The sequence below is a fragment of the Carcharodon carcharias genome, chromosome 7 (assembly GCF_017639515.1).
Source record: "Carcharodon carcharias isolate sCarCar2 chromosome 7, sCarCar2.pri, whole genome shotgun sequence".
NCBI lineage: Eukaryota > Metazoa > Chordata > Chondrichthyes > Lamniformes > Lamnidae > Carcharodon > Carcharodon carcharias.
This window is the reverse complement of record NC_054473.1, coordinates 6,129,871-6,151,657: the sequence shown is the minus strand read 5'-3', so window position 1 is coordinate 6,151,657 and position 21,787 is coordinate 6,129,871. Positions and strand designations below refer to the sequence as shown.

Sequence of the window (21,787 nt, the reverse complement as noted above, 5' to 3'; positions counted from 1 at the left end):
GGGTAATATATTGGCATAGATTGAGAATTGGTTAGCAGACAGAAAACAGAGTAGGAATAAATGGGTCTCTTTTGGAGTGGCAGGTGGTGACTAGTGGGGTACCGCAGGGATCAGTGCTTGGGCCCCAGCTACTCACAATATATATCAATGATTTGGATGAGGGAACCAAATATAATATTCCCAAATTTGATGATGACACAAAGCTAGGTTGGAATGTGAGTGGTGAAGAGGATGTTAAGAGGCTTCAAGGCAAATACATGACAGATGCAGTATAACCTGGATAAGTGTGTAGTTATCCACTTTTGTAGGAAAAACAGAATGGCAGAGTATTGTTTAAATGGCGATAGATTGGGATATATTGATGTACAAAGGGTGTATTTGTACACCAGTCACTGAAAACAAGCATGCAGGTGCAGCAAGCAGTTAGGAAGGCAAACGGTATATTGGCATCTATTGCAAGAGGATGAGTACAGGAGCAAGGATGTCTTACAGCAGCTATACAGGGCCTTGGTGAGACCACACCTGGAATAGTCCACGCTGTTTTGGTCTCCATTTTAATTAGTTTGCGAGATGTGGGCATCATTAGTTAGGCCAGCATTTATTGCCCATCCCTAATTGTCCTAGTTCAGAGGGCATTTTTTTTTTTAAGAGTCAACCACATTGCTGTGGTGTCTGGAGTCACATATAGGCCAGGTCAGGTAACGATGGCAGATTTCCTTCCTTAAAGAACATTAGTGAACCAGGTGGGCTTTCATGACAATTGACAATGGTTTCATTGATCATCATCAGATTTTTAATTCCAGATTTTTATTGGATTCAAATTTCACCACCTGCTATGGTGGAATTTGAATCCGGGTCCCTGGAGAATTACCCTGGGGTCTCTGGAATGATAGTGCCTCCCCCTTACCTAATAAAGGATATACTTGCCATAGAGGGAGTGCAGCGAAGGTTCACTAGACTGATTCCTGGGATGGCAGGATTGTCATATGAGGAGAGATTGGGCCAACTAGGCCTGAATTCACTGGGGTTTAGAAGAATGAGAGGAGATCTGATAGAAATGTATAAAATTCTGACAGGGATGGACAGACTGGATGCAGGGATGATGTTTCCTCTAGCTAGGAGGGTCTAGAACAAGAGGTCACAATCTTAGGATATGGGGTAGACCATTTAGGACTGAGCTGAGGAGAAACTTCTTCACTCCGAGGGTGATGAACCTGTAGAGGTTGTGGAGGCCAAGTCTGAATATATTTAAGATGGAATAAGATAGATTTCTGGACTCTAAAGGCATCAAGGGGTATGGGAAGAGAGCAGGAGTACGGCATTGAGATGGGGGATCAGCCATGATTATATTAAATGCAGGAGCAGGCTCGAAGGGCTGAATGACCTATTCCTGTTCCTATTTTCTATGTTTCCATGTCTCTATGTTTTCTAGGATTACCCTGCTTCAGGAGCTCCAGCGTTTCCCCAAGTAAGATGGGCACACACAGCACTGTCTGGAAACAGGACATTTCTATTACCACAACTGGCAATGTGTGTTGTTACAGTGTAACCTGTTTACATAGAAACTTCCCATTATAAATATATAATTGGGATTTACACTGGTGTATACATAAAAATGAAGACAGTATATGTCAGCTTAAAAGAGGAACTGAGAAACATCTAGGGGATCCTGGTCCCATTATTCCCTACCCTCTAACCTCACTGTACCTGAAGACTATGTAGGAGGAAACCAGTCAGTCCCTCAAGCCTGTTCTGCCATTCAATTTTTTAAAAAGAGTGCAGAGAGGAGGGAGATTTCATTTTAAAAAGAGCGCGTAGAGTGAGGAGACTTCATTTTAAAATGATTGCGGAGAGCAGGGAGACTTCATTTTAAAAAGAGTGCAGCAAGTGAGGTGACTTCATTTTAAAAAGAGTGCAGAGAGGAGGGAGGTGTCATTTTAAAAGGAGCGCGTAGAGTGAGGAGACTTCCTTTTAAAATGATTGCGGAGAGCAGGGAGACTTCATTTTAAAAAGAGTGCAGCAAGTGAGGTGACTTCATTTTAAAAAGAGTGCGGAGAGCAGGGAGACTTCATTTTAAAAAGAGTGCAGCAAGTGAGGTGACTTCATTTTAAAAAGTGAAGAGACTTCATTTTAAAAAGAGCAGAGAGACTTCATTTTTTAAAAAGCGAGGAGAGCAGGGAGACTTCATTTAAGAAAGAGCGGAGAGAGTTTCATATGAGACCAGCGGTGGAGTGATGTCACGAACCACGACGTAACACAAGTGCTGGGAAAGCAGCTGATTGGTGAGTAGGATTGGTGAGTGTTTCTAGTCTAAAGTAAAAGTGAGGTATGTAGTTTGAGTTCAGGACTCGAGTCTTTTTTCTCTCTCTTCTTAAAAATGGCTTAAGTACAAGATCGATACTGGTGTAAAAACATTTAATTACAATAAATTGTAAAGAGCAGTGGATTCTTCAACTGTAGCGAGCAGGGATACTTGAGTAAATAATTAAATAAAATACGGTAGTCATGGCAGGATGGGTGATGTGTTGCTGCTGCAGCATATCTGCTGGACACCTGGGTGATCCATGGTGAATACATCTGTAGTAAGTGTTTGCAGCTGGAGTCCGAGCTGCAGACATTGTGCCACATCAGGGAGGGGGTAAGTTACCTGGATACTTTGCACCAGGAGGCGGTCACACCCCTCAGATTAGGTCATTCAAATTTGGTCTGTGATCAGGGACAGGAGGGGGTGACTGCAGGTGAGGCGCTTATGGGGATCCAGGGGTAGCGTTTGAGGAGCTTTGGCCCCTGCAGCTATCCAACAGTTACAAGATTCTTGCAAGCTGTGTGGACGAGAGCGGAGACTGCAGGGAGGATGAGCGAACTGATCACGGCATCGTGGTACAGGGAGCCGTTCAACTGGGGGATGAAATAGGAACGTAGAAGTGGTAGGAGACAATATAATTAGGGGGATGGATACTGGTCTCTGCAGTCGTGAGCGTGAGTCCCAAAGGCTGTGTTGTCTGCCTGGTTCCAGAGTTGAGGACATCTCCTCAGGGCTGGAGAGAAGCTTGAAGTGGGAGGGGAGGGATCCAGTTGTTGTCAACCATGTTGGTACCGATGACATTGATAGGCTGAGAAAGAAGTTTCTGCTGAAAGAATTTGAACAGTTAGGAGCTAAGTTAAAAAGCAGAACCTCCAAGATAATAATCTCAGGATTACTACCTGAGCCACGGGCAAACTGGCACAGGGTAAATAAAGTCAAGGAGTTAAATGCGTGGCTCAAAGATTGGTGTGAGAGGAATGGGTTTCAGTTCATGGGGCACTGGCATCAGTGCTGGGGTAGAAGGGAGGGTGTTCCAGTGGGGTGGGCTTCACCTGAACCATGCTGGGACCCGTGTCCTGGAGAATCGAATAATTATGGCTGTAGAGAGGGCTTTAAACTAAATAGAAGGAGGGGGTGGAGGGTTCTGGAGGGGGGATATATAACCTTACAAAGCAAAAAGATATGGCGACATTGCAGGACAGCCACTTAGGTAATGATACTCAGAGTGTGACAGGAAGGGACAGATTGTACAAACATAAAATAAAGCAGCAAATAGGGTCAAAGGGGGGAAAAATGGTAAAAAGGCAAAATTAATGGCTCTTAATTTAAATGCACTTAATATTCGGAACAAAATAAATGAATTAACGGCACAAATGGAGATTAGTAGGTATGATCTTATTGTCATTACGGAGACATGGTTACAAGGAGATCAAAGCTGGGAACTAAAAATGCAGGGGTATGTGACTTTTCCAAAGGATAGGCAGGAAGGAATGGGTGGTGGGGTAGCTTTGTTATTATGAGATCGAATAAATAATCCATAATAAATTATGGAATAAGATGCAAGAAGTTATCTTGGATCAGAAGATGTAGGATCCATAATTGTGGAGGTAAGACATAACAAGGGAAAGAAAACACTGGTGAGAGTATTCTAAAGGCCTGCTAACAGTGGCTATACTGCAGGACAGAGAATAAATTAGGGGACAATGGGGGCATGTAAATAAGGCAGTACATTAATCAGGGGTGACTTTAATCTTCATGTAGATCGGCTAATCAAATTGGCAGAGGTAGACATGAGCAAGAATTCATAGAGTAGGGACAGTTTCCTGAAGCAATATGTTGTGGATCCAAGGGATCAGGCTATTATGGACCTGGTAATATGTAATGAGGCAGGTTTAATAAATGATCTCAGAGTAAAAGATCCCCTAGGAAACAGTGACCATAACATAGTAGAATTTAGCATTCAGTTTGAGAGTGAGAAACTTGAGTTGGAAACAACTGTGCTAAACTTAAATAAGGGTAATTACAAAGGAATGAGGGCAGAGTTGGTTGGAGTTGACTGGGAAAGGAGTTTAGCAGAAAAGATGGTTGATGACCAATGGCAGACATTTAAGAAAATAGTTCATGACCCACAACAAAGATATATCCCAGTGAGGAAGGAGGTTTCTAGGAAGGGGATAAACCAACAATGGTTAACCAAGGATGTGAAGGATAGTATCAAATTGAAAGAAAAACATACAATGTAGCAATGATTAGTGGTAATCCAGAGGATTGGGAAAGTTTTAAAATCCAACAAAAGAAGACTAATAAAAAAATAAAGAGGGAGACAATAAACTTTAAGGGTAAACCAGCAAGTAATATAAAAACAGACAGTAAGAGCTTCTTTAAATATATAAAAAGGAAGAGAGAGGCCAAAGTGAACATAGACCCCTTACAGAATGAGGCTGGAGAAATAATAATGGGGAACCAGGAAGTGGCAGAGGAGTTAAATAAATACTTTGCATCAGTCTTCACAGTAGAAGACACTAACAGCATTCCAAAAATACTAAATAGTCAAGGGACAAAAGTGGGGGAGGAAATAAATACAATAATGATCACTAGAGAAAAAGTACCAGGGAAACTGATGGGGCTTAAGGTCATTAAGTCCCCTGGACCTGATGGGTTGCATCCTAGGATATTAAAGGAAGCAGCTACAGAGATAGTGGATGCACTGGTAGTAATCTTCCAAGAATCCTTAGATTCTGGGAAAGTCCCAGAGGATTGGAAAACTGCCAATATAACATCCTTATTCAAAAAGGGAGGGAGACAAAAACCAGATAACTATAGGCCAATTAGCTTAACATCTGTCATTGGGAAAATGCTAGAGTCTGTTATAAAGGATGTAATAGCAGGACATTTAGAAATACATAATATAATAAAGCAGAGTCAGCATGGCTTCATGAAGGGGAAATCTTGCCTGATGAATTTATTATGATTCTTTGAGGAAGTAAGAAGCAGGATAGATAAAGGGGAACTGGTAGATGTAATATATTTGGATTTCCAAAATACGTTAGGTAAGGTACTGCACATAAGGTTGTTTAATAAGATAACAGACAATGGTGTTGGGGGTAGAATATGGATAGAGGATTCTTTTACTCATTTATGGGATGGGCCAGCATTTATTGCCCATCCCTAACTGCCCTTGAGAAGGTGATGGTGAGCTGCCTTCTTGAACCGTTGCAGTCCATGTTGTGTAGGTACACCCATAGTGCTGTTAGGAAGAGGGTTCCAGGATTTTGGCCCAGCAATAGTGAAGGAATGTGATATATTTCCAAGTCAAGATGGTGAGTGACTTGGAGGGGAACTTCCAGGTGGTGGTGTTCCCATCTACCTGCTGCCCTTGTCCTTCTAGATGGTAGTGGTCGTGGGTTTGGAAGGCGCTGTCAAAGGAGACTTGGTGAATTCCTGCAGTGCATCTTGTAGATGGTACACACTGCTGCTACTGTGAATCGGTGGTGGAGGGAGTGAATGTTCGTGGCTGTGGTGCCAATCAAGTAGGCTGCTTTGTCCTGGGTGGTGTCGAGCTTCTTGAGTGTTGTGGGAGCTGCACTCATCCAAGCAAGTGGAGAGTATTCCATCACACTCCTGACTTGTGCATTGTAGATGGTGGACAGGCTTTGTGCAGTCAGGAGGTGAGTTACTCATCGCAGGATTCCCAGCTTCTGACCTGCTCGTGTAGTCACAGTATTTATATAGCTAGTCCAGTTCAGTTTCTGGTCAATGGTAAACCCCCAGGATGTTGATAGTGGTGGATTCAGTGATGGTAATGCCAATGAACATCAAGGGGCAATGGTTGAATTCTCTCTTATTGGAGATGGTCTTTGCTAACTAATTGGCTAACTAATTTGCCCTTGATGGGTGGGCGGGCCCCACCAGCTCGGCGGTGGGCGGGCCCCACCAGCTTGGCGGCAGGTGGGTAGTCAATTGCTACCGTCGTAATGGGCCCCGCCGCCATTTTAAATGGGCGGGCCAATTAAGGCCCCCCCCCCCAGTGAGCTGCCTGATGGGAAACGCTATGCACTCCCTGTGCGGGGGGGAGGGATTCCCCAACTGACAGAGTGCGCTTAGGGAGAGCGCTGCAAGTTTTTGAAAGTGTAAAAATAGAAAAATAAAAAAATTATTAAAATGTCCCCGTCATGTGGCAATGTCACACGAGATGTGACATGTTAACAAATATCACAGAAACATTATTAAAGATTTTTAAAACTGACATGAAACCTCATCCCGCCGGTGGATGAGGTTTGATGTTTTGTCAGAAGCCGCTGGGGCTCCTGGCCTGTCCACCAGCCTTAAGGTTGGACGGGCAGGGCCTTTAATTGGCTTAATTACCCTGTCAATGGCGTCAATTAGCCATTGACAGGTCTGCGGACGGACAGCTGATTTCGCAGTCCCCCCGCCTTCCTCAATATTTAAATGGGACGGGATGACATCAGGGGTTCCTCCCAACATCATCCTGCATCATTTTCGCATCGGCAAGTGGGTCCCACCCCCAACTCGTCCAGAGAGTTGGGACAAGGGGGGTATTTTCAGGAGGGCAACTTGTAACTAATGGAGTGCCACAGGGATCGGTGCTGAGGCCAAATTACTTATTTGGATGAGGGAAGTGAATGGACTATCATCAAATTTGCAGATGACACAAATATAGGTGGGAAGGCAAGTGGTGAGGAAGACACAAGGAGTCTACGGAGGGATATAGACAGGTTAAGTGAGTGAGCAAAAACTTGGTGGATGGGATATAATGTGGGAAAATGTGAGGTTGTGCACTTTGGCAGGAAAAATGGAGGAGCTGAATATTATTTAAATGGAGAAAGAGGGATTTGGGGTTCCTTGTACATAAAGCACAAAAAGCTAACATACAAGTTCATCAGGTAATAGGGAAGACAAATAGAATGTTGGCCTTTATTTCAAAGGGAATGGAGTATAAAAATGGGGAAGTCTTGCTAAAATTATGCAAGGCACTAGTGAGACCACACCTAGAATACTGTGAACAGTTTTGGTCCCCTTATCTGAGGAAAGATATACTGGCATTGGAGGCAGTCCAGAAAAGGTCCATTAGGTTGATCCCAGGTATGGAGGGATTTTCTTATGAGGAGAGGTTGAGTAGGTTGGGCCTGTACTCATTGGAGTTTAGAAGAATGAAGAGCAACCTTATTGAAGCATATAAGACTCTTAGGGGTCTTGACAGGGTAGAAGCTGAGAGGTTGTTTCCCCTCATGGGAGAGTCCAGGACCAGAGGGCATGATCTCAGAGTAATGGTTGCAAGACAGAGATAGGGAGGAATTTCTTCTCTCAGAGGGTAGTCAGTCTGTGGAACTCTTTATCACAGAGGGCTGCAGAGGGTGGGTCATTCAGTATATTCAAGGCTGAAATAGACAGATTTCTAATCAGTAAGGGAATCAAGGGTTATGGGGAAAAGGCAGGAAAGTGGAGTTGAGGATTATCAGATCAGCCATGATGTCATTGAATGGTGGAGCAGACTCGATGGACCGAATGGCCTACTTCCGCTCCTACGTCTTAAGGCCTTATGGTATTAAATCATGACTGATCTGTGGCTTAACCCCCTCAGCCACCTTGCTTCTGTATCCCTTCCTATCTGACAAAAATCCATCAAATTCAGTTCTGAAATTTTGAATTTACTTCCCTGTCCCAACAGCTTTCTCGGGGGAGAGAGCTCAAGATCTACCCTGGCCTTTAAGTGAAGAAGTGCTTCCTGACATTACCCCTGAACAGCCTGGCTCTCATTTTAAGGTTATGCCCCCTCATTCTGGACTCCCCTACCAGAGCAAATAGCTTCTCTCTATGTATTCTATTAACTCTTTTCGTCATCTGTTAGGAAATAGGCACAGTTCAAGCAAGTTATATTGGTATTTCTATGTTTTAGGAATGGGTTTTAGCTTTAAAGTTAAGTTTGATTTGTATTTCTGTATCTGTGTGTTAGGGAAAGGTCAAATTGAGTTTTAGTTTCACTTCAAAAAGATGCCTGCATTTCTAATGAGGATTTTTATGACTGTTGCAGCCAAGGTAAACAAACAAGAGTAGAAATGGGCTGTTGGCGAGCAACAGGGGTCCAGAGAGACAGATCCATCCCACAGACATATACAGAAAAACTAAAAAAGCAACAATTTTAAGCAGTTTGAAGCCAGGAGTCCAGAGAGACTGGATAATGGGAGAGGGAGATGCAGGTTTCCCAAAAGAACCAAAAGGTCTCCAGGCCCAAAGGATTGAGACAAAATCAGGGCAAAGTCCCAAGTAGACCTTCTAGTCAAAGGGAGGACAGGAATCTGGAAAAGGACCTGTTAAGTGCAGTTAAGAGAGAAGGGCAGAAAGAAAGGCTCCAAGCTTCATATTCAAAAAGCTACAGAAAGCAGACTTAAAGCGAGAACAGCTTGCAAGAGGTAAGAATGCCCAAAGAGACGGCTGATTGTCTATAACTCTTTGCTATGGGCATGTGAAGCAGTGGTGTACTGTTGACGGCTGAGTTGGTGAGAGAGAGTGAGTGGAAGACAGTTTGAATGCATCTGGTGACCCAGAGGAGAAGACCATTGGAAGGAGAGTTTGGAATCCTGGAGGTAGACCCTTGCGGAAGGCGTCTGAGAGAAAGCATTGGTTTGGGAGAAGATTCCAAAGCGAGTTCTTGGAGAGTGGAGATTGGAAACCCTCGTGTGAAGGATGGAGTTCAGTGAGACTGGTTGGCTCACAGTGTGACAAGCGTCTAGGGGGAGTTGAGGAGAGACCCATAGCATCTGATTGAGGTGGCACCTGTCACTTGGTTTCAGAGTGTGGGGTGTCTGACCACAGGGTGCCTATTGGTACATGGACTGTGAACGTAGTGTGAACATTAGAGTATAAAATAGCTTTTGTAACTTGTGTTACTCTTACAAATCTGTATATTTCTGTAAAGGTAGAGTTGTGGGTGAAGGAGTATTGTAATATAATTCATCTTTTCTTGTTAAATAAAGGTTTTATTCTTTTGTTAAAAGTTTGATAGCTGACTTCTGCAACTCGGCTCAGTAGCCCTTCTCCATGTATCTAAACAAACAGATAAAAGTCAGGATCTATCAAGCTGGGTTCCACTCTGGGATCAGGCTTATCCAGATCTAACCTCAACTGAGATCATAACACATCTTAAAGGTTGACTAATTCTTTTCTTTAAATTGAAAACATTTTCTCACGTTGGACCTGTCATATTTTGAACTGGGTTGGGGGCGAGGGCACTGTTGTAAACACAGAATAACACTTTGGAAAGACTCTGCCCCTTTACGACACAAATCGTGCCCTCAAAGAAATAAATGTCTTGCATTTCTATAGTGCCTTTCAATATCGCAGGATGTTCCAAAGTTTTACAGTCGATAAAGTATTTCTGAAGTTTAGTTATTGTTGTATTGTAGGAAATGTGAAACCAATTTACACAGCAAGATCCCACAAACGACAATCTGATAATAAACAGATCACCTGTTTTTAGAGGTATTGGTTGAGGGATAAATATTGGCCCCAGTAAACCAGGGAGAACTCCCTGCTCTTTTATGAAATAGTGGCCCTGGATCCTTTGACTGAGGATGCAGACGGGGCCTAGGTTTAACACCTCATCTGACATAAAGGCACTTCCAACAGTACAGCACTCCCTCAGTACTGACCCTCCAACAGTGCAGCTCTCCCTCATTCTGAACCTCTGACAGAACAGCGCTCACTCAGTACTGACCCTCTGACAGTGCAGCACTCCCTCAGTACTGACCCTCTGACAGTGCTGCAATCCCTCAGTACTGACTCTCTGCCAGTGCAGCACTCCCTCATTACAGACCCTCTGACAGTGCAGCACTCCCTCATTACAGAACCTCTGACAGTGTGGCACTCCCTCAGTACTGACCTCTTACAGTGCAGCACTCCCTTAGTACTGAGCCTCTGACAGTGCAGCATTCCCTCAGTACTGAGCCTCTGATGGTGCAGCACTCCCACAGTACTGATCCTCTGACAGTGCAGCACTCCCTTAGTGCTGACCCTCTGACAGTGAAACGCTCCCTCAGTACTAACCCTCCGACAGTGCAGCACTCCCTCAGTACTGACCCTCCGACAGCGAAACACTCCCTCACTGGGAGCGTCAGTTTGGATTATTGGCTCCAGTCTCTGGGGGGAATATTGAGCCCAGAAGTTTTTGACTCACAGTCACCCAGCCCCTCATTAAACCTGAATTGAAATGAATTGGCATAACTGAATCCTCGGTTGTTCAAACTCACCATTCACTACACTATGATGCAGAGTAATGTTTAATCGTACAACTGCATGTTTGCTGGGTTGGGGAATGCCTGATATTTGCAGGCTGTTTATCTGTCAGCCGTGTTAATCTTTTATCCACAGGGGAGGGTTGCTGTCCAATTGGAAATGGGGGTGGCAGTGGGACAGGGGAAGGACCTATGTACCATTTTAAAGTGACTTCTGTAAGCCCTCAGTCCCAGCCTGTGACTTGCACCTGCCTCCGAGTCTCAGAAAGGATCCCATCAACTGCAGGGATGAACAGGCTGACCGAGCTGTGCGCTGGTCTCCCATTGTATCCCCTACCCCTCAACAGAGGGAGAGACAGCAATGTGCCTCACGCACCCATCTGCACCCCTCACCTCACTCCTGAGGAGCAGAAGGTACTTAACGGTTTTTGGAAGCCTTTGTAGCCACGTGATTTGTTGTCTTGGCGGGGGGGTTGGGCTGGGGGAGTTGACTGCTGTGTGTGTTTATTTTAATTAAATGGGCATTAACATTCATTGTTCAAAGGAAAATGTTTGACTGAAGTCTTTTTGAAGTGATGTCAGAGGAAAGCAGGACAGAGGAGCCAGTGTATAAATTGCCCCATCTGTTAAACCCAGTTGCCCTCTCAGGTGGATGTAAAGACCACCCCCACCCCCCACCCAGTTGGAATTTCAAAGCCACCAGGTGCCCTTCTCCCTCGTGTTACTGGTCAATGTTTAACCCCCAGTCAAGCTCACTTGAAAAAGACTGATGAACTGATCATTTATCTCATCGCTGTTTGTGGGAGCTTGCTGTGCATGAATAGGCTGCCGTAACCCCCTACGTTAGAACACTGACTCCACTATAAAAAGTGCTTCACTGGGACTTGCTGAGGTCATGAAGGGGCTGATAGGAATGTTTTCCCTCCTTCCTGTATTTTCTGTAGTACACAAATTCGAAAAATTTCAGGTTAAATGATTTCCTCTGGTTGGGGTTGGGGGAGTGGGGGCGGGGGTGGGGGAACAGGGGTGGGGGTGGGGGCAGGGGATCGGGTGTGGAGTGGAGGTGGGGGCGGGAGTGGAGTAGGGGGGAACGGAGGTGGGGTTGGGGGTGTGGGGATGAGGGCGGGGGAGTGGGAGTGGGGGTGGGGGTGGAGTGGGGGTGGCGTTGGGGGGAGCGGAGGTGGGGGCGGGGGAGTGGGTCAGGGGTGGGGGTGGGAGAGCGGGTGTGGAGTGGGGGGGCAGTGGAGGTGGGTGTGGGGGAGCAGGGGTGGAGTAGGGGGGGAGCGGAGGTGTGGGTGGGTGAGTGGGGGTGGGGGTAGAGTGGGGGTGGGGGTGGGGGCGGGGCAGCGGGTGTGGAGTGAGGGGGGAGCGGAGGTGGGGGTTGGTGAGTGGGGGTGGGGAGTGGGGGTGGGGAGTGGGGGTGGGGAGTGGGGGTGGGGGAATGGGGGTGGGGAGTGGGGGTGGGGAGTGGGGGTGGGGGAATGGGGGTGGGGAGTGGGTGTGGAATGAGGGGGGAGCGGAGGTGGGGGTGGGGGTAGAGTGGGGGTGGGGGTGGGGGTGGGGAGTGGGGGTGGAATGAGGGGGGAGCGGAGGTGGGGGTTGGTGAGTGGGGGTGGGGGTGGGGGTGGGGAGTGGGGGTGGAATGAGGGGGGAGCGGAGGTGGGGGTTGGTGAGTGGGGGTGGGGGTGGGGGTGGGGAGTGGGGGTGGAATGAGGGGGGAGCAGAGGTGGGGGTTGGTGAGTGGGGGTGGGGGTGGGGGTGGGGAGTGGGTGTGGAATGAGGGGGGAGCGGAGGTGGGGGTTGGTGAGTGGGGGTGGGGGAATGGGGGTGTGGAGTGAGGGGGGAGCGGAGGTGGGGGTGGAGTGAGGGGGGAGTGGAGGTGGGGGTTGGTGAGTGGGGGTGGGGGAATGGGGGTGGGGAGTGGGGGTGGAATGAGGGGGGAGCGGAGGTGGGGGTGGAGTGAGGGGGGAGTGGAGGTGGGGGTTGGTGAGTGGGGGTGGGGGAATGGGGGTGGGGAGTGGGGGTGGAGTAGTGGGGGAGCGGAGGTGGGGGCGGGGGAGTGGGGGTGGGGGAATGGGGGTGGGGAGTGGGGGTGGAGTAGTGGGGGAGCGGAGGTGGGGGCGGGGGAGTGGGGGTGGGGGAATGGGGGTGGGGAGTGGGGGTGGAATGAGGGGGGAGCGGAGGTGGGGGTTGGTGAGTGGGGGTGGGGGTGGGGGTGGGGAGTGGGGGTGGAGTGAGGGGGGAGCGGAGGTGGGGGTTGGTGAGTGGGGGTGGGGGTGGGGGTGGGGAGTGGGGGTGGAGTGAGGGGGGAGCGGAGGTGGGGGTTGGTGAGTGGGGGTGGGGGTGGGGGTGGGGAGTGGGGGTGGAGTGAGGGGGGGAGCGGAGGTGGGGGCGGGGGAGTGGGGGTGGGGGTGGGGGTGGGGGTGGGGGTGGAGTGAGGGGGGAGCGGAGGTGGGGGTTGGTGAGTGGGGGTGGGGGAATGGGGGTGGGGAGTGGGGGTGGAATGAGGGGGGAGCGGAGGTGGGGGTTGGTGAGTGGGGGTGGGGGTGGGGGTGGGGAGTGGGGGTGGAGTGAGGGGGGAGCGGAGGTGGGGGTTGGTGAGTGGGGGTGGGGGAATGGGGGTGGGGAGTGGGGGTGGAATGAGGGGGGAGCGGAGGTGGGGGTGGAGTGGGGGTGGGGGAATGGGGGTGGGGAGTGGGGGTGGAATGAGGGGGGAGCGGAGGTGGGGGTTGGTGAGTGGGGGTGGGGGTGGGGGTGGGGAGTGGGGGTGGAATGAGGGGGGAGCGGAGGTGGGGGTTGGTGAGTGGGGGTGGGGGAATGGGGGTGGGGAGTGGGGGTGGAATGAGGGGGGAGCGGAGGTGGGGGTGGAGTGGGGGGGCGGGGTGGGAGGGGGGGTGGTCCAGTATAAGGGGCAGAACCATAAAATGAGAGCCAGGCCTTTCAGGGGGTAATGTCAGGGACCGCTTCTTCACGCAAAGGGGAGAGGAAATCTGGAACTCTCTCCCCCAAAACGCTGTGCATGTTGGAACTTTGAAGTCGATAGATTTTTGCTGGGGAAGGCTACCTACGGATGTGGAGTAAAGGTGGGTCTATGGACTCTGAGGAATGGGCCAGCCAAGATCTCTCCCTGTCCCTCAAAGCGAGGAGGACACTTGCTCCAGAGCCTGTGGCAGGAGCTTGCATGTGGAGTATTTTAACACGGGGAGGCTCTTGCCCTGCAGCTACCACACAGTCTTGGCTGACCAGGAGACTGTCCCAATCTCACTGCCGGCCATTGGAATATCAGAAGGATTCAAGAAGTAGATAATCAACCAGGCCACATTATAAACTCACCTTCTGGGACCATCAAGACTTGGGGTGTGACTCAAACCCAGAGCTACTGGCTTAGAGGAAGGCCCACTACACACTGCACTACAAGACCTGCAGGGATCCTGATCTCATGGAATGTAGGAACAGGCTCGAGGGGCCGAATGGCCTTCTTCTGTTGCTTTCTCAGGTATATGGCAAGTTAACAGATGTCAGCCGGGGTGTCAGTAGGGATGGTGCAATTTCCTTTTGTGGCCCTGGGATAGGGAGAGGGGAAAAGCAGCCACAAATCTGCTCCCCATCTCCAACCTTGTGCTGGCGCATTGAGCAGAGGGGAGGGGCGAAGGGCGTTGGGGAGGAACCTCCAAAACTGTCTGATACTGAAATGCCTGTCTGTGTGAAGAGCTTGCATGGTTTCACAATTTCTACAACCAATCTTTATCATTTGCCGTGCACAAGAGTGTCTGCGAGTTTGGGATTCTTGATTACCATGACAACATATCAAATTTGGTTAATCATTCACTTGAAGGTTTTTAACTGGCTTTTCTCCTGGTTGAAGGATTAAATTCTGTTAACAATCCCATCCGTTGTATCTCGAGGCTCCCTGTTAAAAGGGTGTAGTCAGAACATTCTCGATCAAAGGCAGGGATGAGGGAGTGCTGCACTGTCAGAGGGTCAGTACTGAGGGAGTGCTACACTGTCAGAGTGTCAGTACTGAGGGAGTGCTGCTCTGTCAGAGGGTCAGTACTGAGGGAGTGCTGCACTGCCAGAGGGTCAGTACTGAGGGAGTACTGCATTGTCGGAGCATCAGTACTGAGGGAGTGCTGCACTTTCAGAGGGTCAGTACTGAGGGAGTGCTGCACTGCCAGAGGGTCAGTACTGAGGGAGTTCTGCACTGTCAGAGGGTCAGTACTGAGGGAGTGCTGCATTGTCGGAGCGTCAGTACTGAGGGAGTGCTGCACTGTCAGAGGGTCAGTACTGAGGGAGTTCTGCACTGCCAGAGGGTCAGTACTGAGGGAGTGCTGCATTGTCAGAGGGTCAGTACTGAGGGAGTGCTGCATTGTCAGACCGTCAGTACTGATGGAGAGCTGCACTGTCAGAGGGTCAATACTGAGGGAGTGCTGCACAGTCGGAAGGTCAGTACTGAGGGAGTGCTGCACGGTCAGAGGGTCAGTACTGAGGGAGTGCTGCACTGTTGGGTTTTAATGGTTACCGACACCCCTGCCAATTGAAATACTTTTCCCCAATTTTCTCTATAAAGCTGTCCATCATTTTGAACACCTCTATCAAATCTTGTCTTCACTTTCTCCCCTCTACAGAGACCACTCCCAGTTTCTCCAGTCTCTCCACGTTAATTGAAGTTTCACATCCCTGAAACCATTCTATTCAATCTCCTCTGCAGCTTGTCCAAGGCCTGACATCCTTTCTAAAGTACGGGGCCCAGAATTGGATACAATATTCCAGCTGAGGCTGCGCCAGAGTTTTGTAAAGGTTTGGCGTAACCAAAGAAGAGGTTCAGTTCCGAAGGAGTCATATTGGGCTCAAAACGTTAACTCTGTGTTTCTCACTTCACAGACGCTGCCAGACCTGCTGAGTTTTTCAGCATTTCCTGTTCTTATTTCAGATTTCCGGCACCTGCAGTATTTTGCTTTAATTTTAGCAGTACCTCCTTGTTTTTGTCCTCTGTTTTTGAATAAAGTCAATGGGCCCAGCATGCTTTTTCTCATCAATCTTCTCAACTTGCCCTTCAAAGAATTGTGTGCGCACATTTTCTCATTTAGTTGTTCCTGAGTCCCTTTTAAAATTATAGTATTTATTTATTACTGCCTCTCCTCATCCTTCCTACCAAAATGTATCACTTCACACTTCTCTGTTAAACTTCATCTGCCACATGTCTGCCCCGTTCACCAACCTGCCTCTCTGTCTTCCAGAAATCTGTTGCAACCCTCCTCAATATTTCCTACATTTCTGATTTTTGTTCCCTCCGCAAGATTTTGAAATTTTGCCCTGTCTGTCTAAATCACTTCTCTGCGTGCCGAATCCCCGATCCCTCACAGGCCTTAGCTTACAGGACACCTTCGGAGCAATAGTCACGTGTGTAGAGTGGGCTATTCATGAAATGGGAGGAGCAGCAAGACACAAAAAAGGTAGAGAGTCTACAGTTCACCAGTGCCATTAAAGGCAAAATACTGCGGATGCCGGAAATCTGAAACAAAAACAGAAAATGCTGGAAAAACTCAGCAGGTCTGACAGTATCTGTGGAGAGAAAGAGAGAGTTAACGTTTCGAGTCCGTATGACTCTTCTTCAGGGCTACTTTACAGCCTTCCGGACTTAACATTGAGTTCAACAACTTCAGACCATGAACTCCCTCCTCCATCCCCACCCCTTTTTGATCCCCCTTTTTTGATATTCATTATTATTTTTTAACTTTTATTTATGTTCCCCCCACTTATTTTCATTATTATTATTTTTTAAAAATTAATTCAGTTTTTGTTCATTGTTTTATCCCCAGCTTTTAGCCCTTTCGATCTTTTTTTCCACCACCCTCCCTCCCCTCACCCCACCCCCACTTGGCTCATCTGTCACTTTCCAGAGTGCTTACCCTGGCCTGGCCATTATCACATTCTGCTTTCCACTCTTAATGTTACCATTGACACCTTCTTTAGTCAATACTGCCACAATTAACAACCCCTCGACCTTTTGCTTATGACACCTTTCGCAATCTCTCCTTTGCCTCCACCTGTCACTGGCCCTCTATCCAGTTTCACTTGCTCTGCTCTCACTGAAACAGTATATATTTCACCACATTTATATTTCCCTTTAGCTCTGAAGGAGAGTCATACAGACTCAAAACGTTAACGCTCTCTCTCTCTCTCCACAGATGCTGTCAGACCTGCTGAGTTCTTCCAGCAGTTTTTGTGTTTGAGTTCACTGGTGGAGGTGTTTGAGTTTGGTGTATAATGTTTGAACAACTGACCTCCAAAGGTGGAATTAGAGGAAAAGGAGTTTTTTTTAAAGTTCACTCATGGGATGTTGTGTTCACAGGCAAGGCCATGTCTATGCAACTGAGTGTGCTGCAAAGCCATTAGAGATCCACATTGCTGTGGACCTGGAGTCACATACTGGCTTGACTAAGCAATGACATATAGCCCTCAAGTGCCATAACCTGCAGGGTTATGGACCAAATGCTAGACAGTGGGATTAGGCCGAGTGGCTCATTTTTCAGCCAGTCCAGACCCGATGGGCCAAATGGCCTCTTTCTGTGCCGTAAACTTTCTATGATTCTATGGCAGCAGTTCACAATGGTGAACCAGATGGGGTTTTACAACAATCCAATTGCTTTATGGCCACCATTACTATTTAATTAGCCGAATTTAAGTTCCCACAGCTGCCATGATGGCATTTAAACTTCTGTACCAGCGATTAAACCAGGCCTCTGGGTTACTAGACCCATAACATGACCACTAGGCGGCTGTACCCCAACCATGAGCAAGCTGCCTTCAGAAACAACAGTGAATGATGACAAGTCAACAGCAGTGAGAGAGGGTGAGGGCCTGTGTACCTCAAGGCAGCAAAAGTTAGAGAGAACCTTTGGAGCCAGAGTAAGGAAAACTGGCACAAAAAGAAAAAGCAATGAATTTATTTGTGTGGTTGACAGCGGAGGATAAATACGAACGTTCTGGTGAAAGTATTTTACTTTTGATCTGATAGGTGGCGCTGAGAAATGCCCTGCGTTATTTGCCTTCAGATCTACATGGTATCTTGGCCCCAGAATTCGCCAGTGAGCTCAAGGAGTTTGGTCATATCTACATGTACAGGTTCTGTCCACAGATTGACATGAGGTGAGTGGGTGAACATATCGCGACACCTGAAGCACATGCAGAAAGTAACTAATAGCATTTGATCCACTACTGGCGGCCATGCCTTCAGCTGCCTGGGCCCTAAGACCTGTAATGATCTCTTTAAACCTCTCCACCTCTCTCTCGTTCTTTAAGACCCTCCTTAAAACCAACCTTACCTGTATTGATATCAACTTTTGTAGCTCAGCGTCAAGTTGTGTCTGATTTTCACTTCTGTGGCCTGTGATGTTTTATTACATTAAAGGTGCTAAATAAATGCAAGTGGTTGTTGTACACCAGCCACCCTGTAGTGTCTCTGAGTGAGAATGCTGACTTACTGCCTACTGACTCTGAACTGGTCACCTTTGGGTGTTGTGGGTGCATTGGGTAACTGATGGTGATCACCTTTAACTCAATTCACAAGATTTCCTTCAGGCATTAAGCAAGGGAGGTTTTCACCTTAATAGTCTGAGATGAATTTTGAAAGTGGTTCCAGGGGTGAAAGATAAATGTCCAAATAGTTTTAATGTTTAATTGGCGTGTCTCTCCTAGCAACAAAAGAACAATACATTTTGTAGGCACTCTGATCAAGGAGAGCTCAATACTGTCACTGGCTGTAGGATTAATTTCATCAATAGTTGTACTTTGAATAGTCCAAGGTGCAGCAGTCCATGTCCAAATGCAGCAAGACCTGGACAATATCCAGGCTGAGCTGACAAGTGGAAAGGAACGTTTGTGCCACACAAGTGTCAGGCAATGACCATCTCCAACAAGAGACAATCTAAGCATCTCCCATTGATGTTCAATGGCATTACCATCACTGAATCCCCCACTATCAATATCCTGAGGGTTACCATTGACCAGAAACTGTACTGTGGCTACAAGAACAGGTCCTGCTGATAGTAACTCACTTCCTGACTCCCCAAAACCTGTCCACCAACTACAAGGCACAAGTCAGTGATGGAATAATCCCCACTTGCCTGGATGAGTGCAGCTCCCACAACACACAAGAAGCTTTACACCATCCAGGACAAAGCAGCCCACTTGATTGGCACCTCATCCACAAACATTCACTCACTCCATCACCGGCACACAGTAGCAGCAGTGTGTACCATCTACAAAGATGCACTGCAGGAACTCACCAAGGCGCCTTTGACAGCACCTTCCAAACCCACAGCCATTACCATCTAGAGGGACAAGGGCAACAGATAGATGGGAACACCACCACCTGGAAGTTCCCCTCCAAGTCACTCACCATATTGGAAATATATCGGCTGTTCCTTCACTGTCACTGGGTCAAAATCCTGGAACTCCCTCCCTAACAGCACTGTGGGTGTACCTACACCACATGGACTGCAGCGGTTCAAGAAGGCAGCTCACCACCATCTTCTCAAGGGCAATTAGGAATAGACATTAAATGCTGGCCCAGCCAGCAACGCCCACATCCCATGAATGAATTTAAAAAAAAGGTGGGTGCAACAACACAAAGTAATCAGAGACAGGTGTTGTAATATACCTTTAAGGGAAAGCAATACAATCTCACCAGAAGGGAAACATGTCATGTGATCCAGTCTCAGTTTCACTTTTGCTTTGAGCAGAGCACGCATGCACAGCTCCTCATATCTCCGAGCTATAAAACTGTGTGTAACTGTTCTCATGTGCCCAGTCTTAATAAATGAATCCATAACATGTTTACCCAATCCCTTATGAGCGATTGGTGCCTCGTATCTTATACTGTAAATAAGCCTAAGGTATTATATAATTATAATAACACAACAGGAGAGGCCATTTGGCCCAAATTGTCTTTTTTTTAATTCTTTCATGGGATATGGGCATTACTGGCAGGCCCTACATTTGTTGCCCATCCTTATTTGCCCTTAAACTGAGTGGCATGCGAGGCCATTTCAGGGGACAGTTAAGAGTTAACCACTTTGAGGCCGGACCAGGTAAGGATGGCAGATTTCCTTCCCTAAAGAGCATTTGTGAAACAGATGGGTTTTTATGACAATCAATGCTAATTCCATGGTCACCATTACTAAGATTAGTTTTGTATTCCAGACTTATTAATTGAACTTAAATTCCACCAGGTGCTGTGGTGGGATTTGAACCCATGTCCCCAGAGCATTAGGCTGGGCCTACACTAGTCCAGTGACGTTACCACTACCCCATCATTTCCTCTTCACACTATTTGTGCTGGCTTTTGGAAAGAGTTAACCAGTTAGTTCCATATCCCTGTTTTTCCCCACAGCTCTGGAAACATTTCACATCCAGTAATTATTCAATATCCTAGTAGACCCCTCAGCTCCTTTTGTCCTCAAATGGTTACAGTACAGAATGAGGCCATTTGGCCCATCATGTCCGTACAAACTCTTTGTAAGAGCAATTTAGCTAATTCCACTCCCCTGTCCTTTCCAGTACCTCTGCAGCTTTTTTTCTCTCTTCTTTTGAAATCCACAATTGAATTTGCCTCCACCACACTCTCCACCACAGTGCATTCCACATCCTAACCACTCAATTGACCCTGTCCCCACCACACTCTCAGACAGTGCATTCCAGATCCTAACCACTCAATTGACCCTGTCCCCACCACACTCTCAGACAGTGCATTCCACATCCTAACCACTCAATTGATCCTGTCCCCACCACACTCTCAGACAGTGCATTCCACATCCTAACCACTCAATTGACCCTGTCTTAACCACACTCTCAGACAGTGTATTCCAGATCCTAACCACTCGATTGACCCTGTCTCCACCACACTCTCAGGCAGTGCATTCCAGATCCTAACTACTCGATTGACCCTGTCTCCACCACACTCTCCACCACAGTGCATTCCACATCCTAACCACTCAATTGACCCTGTCCCCACCACGCTCTCAGACAGTGCATTCCAGATCCTAACTACTCGATTGACCCTGTCCCCACCACACTCTCAGGCGGTGCATTCCAGATCCTAACTACTTGATTGACCTTATCTCCTCCACACTCTCAGACAGTGCATTCCAGACCCTAACCACACGACTGACCCTGTCCCCACCACACTCTCAGGCAGTGTATTCCAGATCCTAACCACTTGATTGACCCTGTCCCCTCCACACTCTCAGACAATACATTCCAGATCCTAACTACTTGATTGACCTTATTTCCTCCACACTCTCAGACAGTGCATTCCAGATCCTAACCACTCGATTGACCCTGTCTTAACCACACTCTCAGACAGTGTATTCCAGATCCTAACCACTCTCTGTGTTAGGTTGTGGGTTTGGCAGAAAGAATAGCAAAGCAGTATATGATTTAAATGGAGAAAGACTGCGGAATGCTGCAGTACAGAGGGATCTGGATGTCCTTGTACATGAATTACAAAAAGTCAGCAAGTAGATACAGCAGGTAATTAGGAAGGCATACAGAATTTTGACCTTTATTGCAAGGAGAATGGGGTATAAAAGTAGGGACTACGATTGTCCAGGGAATTGGTGAGAACACACCTAGAACACAGTGTACAGTTTTGGTCATCTTTCTTAAGGAGGGATATACTTGCATTGGAAAAAGTTCAGAGAAGGTTCAGGGGGTTACCTTGTGGGGAGAGGTTGAATAGGTTGAGTAGTTGAGTAGGTTGGGACTATACTCGTTAGAGTTTAGACGAATGAGAGGCGGCCTTATTGAATCATATAGGATTCTGAGGGGCCTTGTTAGGATGAATGCTGAGAGGAGATTTCCCCTCGTGGGGGAATCCCAAACACAGTTTACAAATCAGGGGTCTTCCATTTAAGATGGAGATGAAGAAAATTTTTATAACTTAAAGGGTTGTTAGTCTTTAGAATTCTCTTCTCTGAGAGCAGTGAAGGCTGGATCATTGAATATATTCAGGGCTGAGTTGGACAGAGTCCAGGGGTTATGGGAGTAGGTAGGAAAGTAGAGTTGCAGCCACAATCAGATCAGCCAAGATCCTACTGAGTGGCAGAGCATTTGATGGGCTGAATGGCCCACTCCTGCTCCTATTTCTTACAATCTTATGATCAATGGAAAGATTGTTTTTTAATATTGCAGGTATTTCAGTTATGTTAGAATCCTAGAAACATATCAT

General features: G+C 47.4%; 1 protein-coding gene across 1 annotated transcript in view; it reads left to right on the top strand.

Moving 5' to 3' along the window:
* The first annotated feature begins 10,767 nt into the window (after positions 1-10,767).
* uroc1 (urocanate hydratase 1) overlaps positions 10,768-21,787 on the top strand; it is a 226,309-nt gene continuing 215,289 nt past the window's right edge. The window contains exons 1-2 of the mRNA XM_041191845.1: positions 10,768-10,971; positions 17,576-17,706. Coding sequence (XP_041047779.1) covers positions 10,846-10,971; positions 17,576-17,706 — 257 coding nt within the window. The 5' untranslated portion in view covers positions 10,768-10,845. The remainder of the gene's footprint in view (positions 10,972-17,575; positions 17,707-21,787) is intronic.